This window comes from Monopterus albus, unplaced genomic scaffold (genome assembly GCF_001952655.1).
Source record: "Monopterus albus unplaced genomic scaffold, M_albus_1.0 scaffold4217.1, whole genome shotgun sequence".
Classification (NCBI taxonomy): domain Eukaryota; kingdom Metazoa; phylum Chordata; class Actinopteri; order Synbranchiformes; family Synbranchidae; genus Monopterus; species Monopterus albus.
In genome coordinates this window covers 1-935 of record NW_018132084.1, presented here as the reverse complement: position 1 = coordinate 935, position 935 = coordinate 1, and the positions used below count along the sequence as shown (strand labels likewise).

Sequence of the window (935 nt, the reverse complement as noted above, 5' to 3'; positions counted from 1 at the left end):
CTGACCTGGTGAAGAAGTTCCTGCCAAACTTCTGCCAGTGGTCCTTCATGATCTCTTCCACACTTTGTTTCCTGGTGGCTAAGATTGACAACCATGCAAGCACTGCCCAGAGGCCATCCTTCTCACGGATATGATCTGAGCCTGGTTGGTTAGCAGAGGGAGAGGACAGGGGATGAGTGAGCAAGTAAGTCAGGGGCACCGCTTTCTCTTAATGTTTCTGATTACATATTCACCAGTGCCAAAGCTCTCCTCTCCACACACTGAGAGTTTGCCAGCATCCATAAGATTCCCAAAGAACTTCCAGCCAGTTGGAGACTCGTATAGCGGCATCTTCAGAGCTTTCGCCACACTGAAACAAAGCAACACACACAATAAACCACATAAGAATGATCTGTAACTGATGCGTTGTTTTTCTATTTACTCAAGAATTTTAGATTACTTGTCCAGGGCTCCACTGGTGGGCATACTGCGAGCCAGTCCTTTGACTCCAGTCTTCTGGAAGTAAGGGATGCTGGTAACGTTGGCAGCAATGACAGCCACCGAGTCTGAAGGGTTCACGAAGAAGCCATGTTTACCCAGCACCATGTTACGGTCCTGAAGAGGGAGCAAATACACAGCACCATCAGGCCAACAGTCACAAGTAACACGTTTTGTGACATTTAAGAATTAGTATCCTGAGCTGTAGAGTTGCTGAATCCCTACAGATGCTGATCTCAAACAAAACATCTCATTATGATTTTTGAGTGAAACAGAGAGGTGACAAAGTGTGGCTTAATGTTTTCAGCACATTTTTTTCACACTACCAATTTAGTTAGATACTAAAATTTGGTTTGGTCTTTTCACGAAAGTTATGAAACCTGTCAGAGGAAAAGCTAAAACAAAACAACTAACTAAAACCATTCACTGTCCTCAGTAAAGGCTGTGTCAAAGTCAAA

At 44.1% G+C, this 935-nt stretch overlaps 1 protein-coding gene across 1 annotated transcript; it reads right to left on the bottom strand.

The window, feature by feature from the left end:
• Nucleotides 1-3: 3 nt before the first annotated feature.
• Nucleotides 4-594, bottom strand: LOC109954185 (phosphoglucomutase-1-like; the record flags this gene model as incomplete). Its single annotated transcript, XM_020589584.1, has 3 exons — nt 4-141; nt 234-349; nt 440-594. Coding segments are annotated over 3 exons (409 nt in total), but the record flags the coding sequence as incomplete, so codon positions are not given.
• Nucleotides 595-935: the final 341 nt, after the last annotated feature.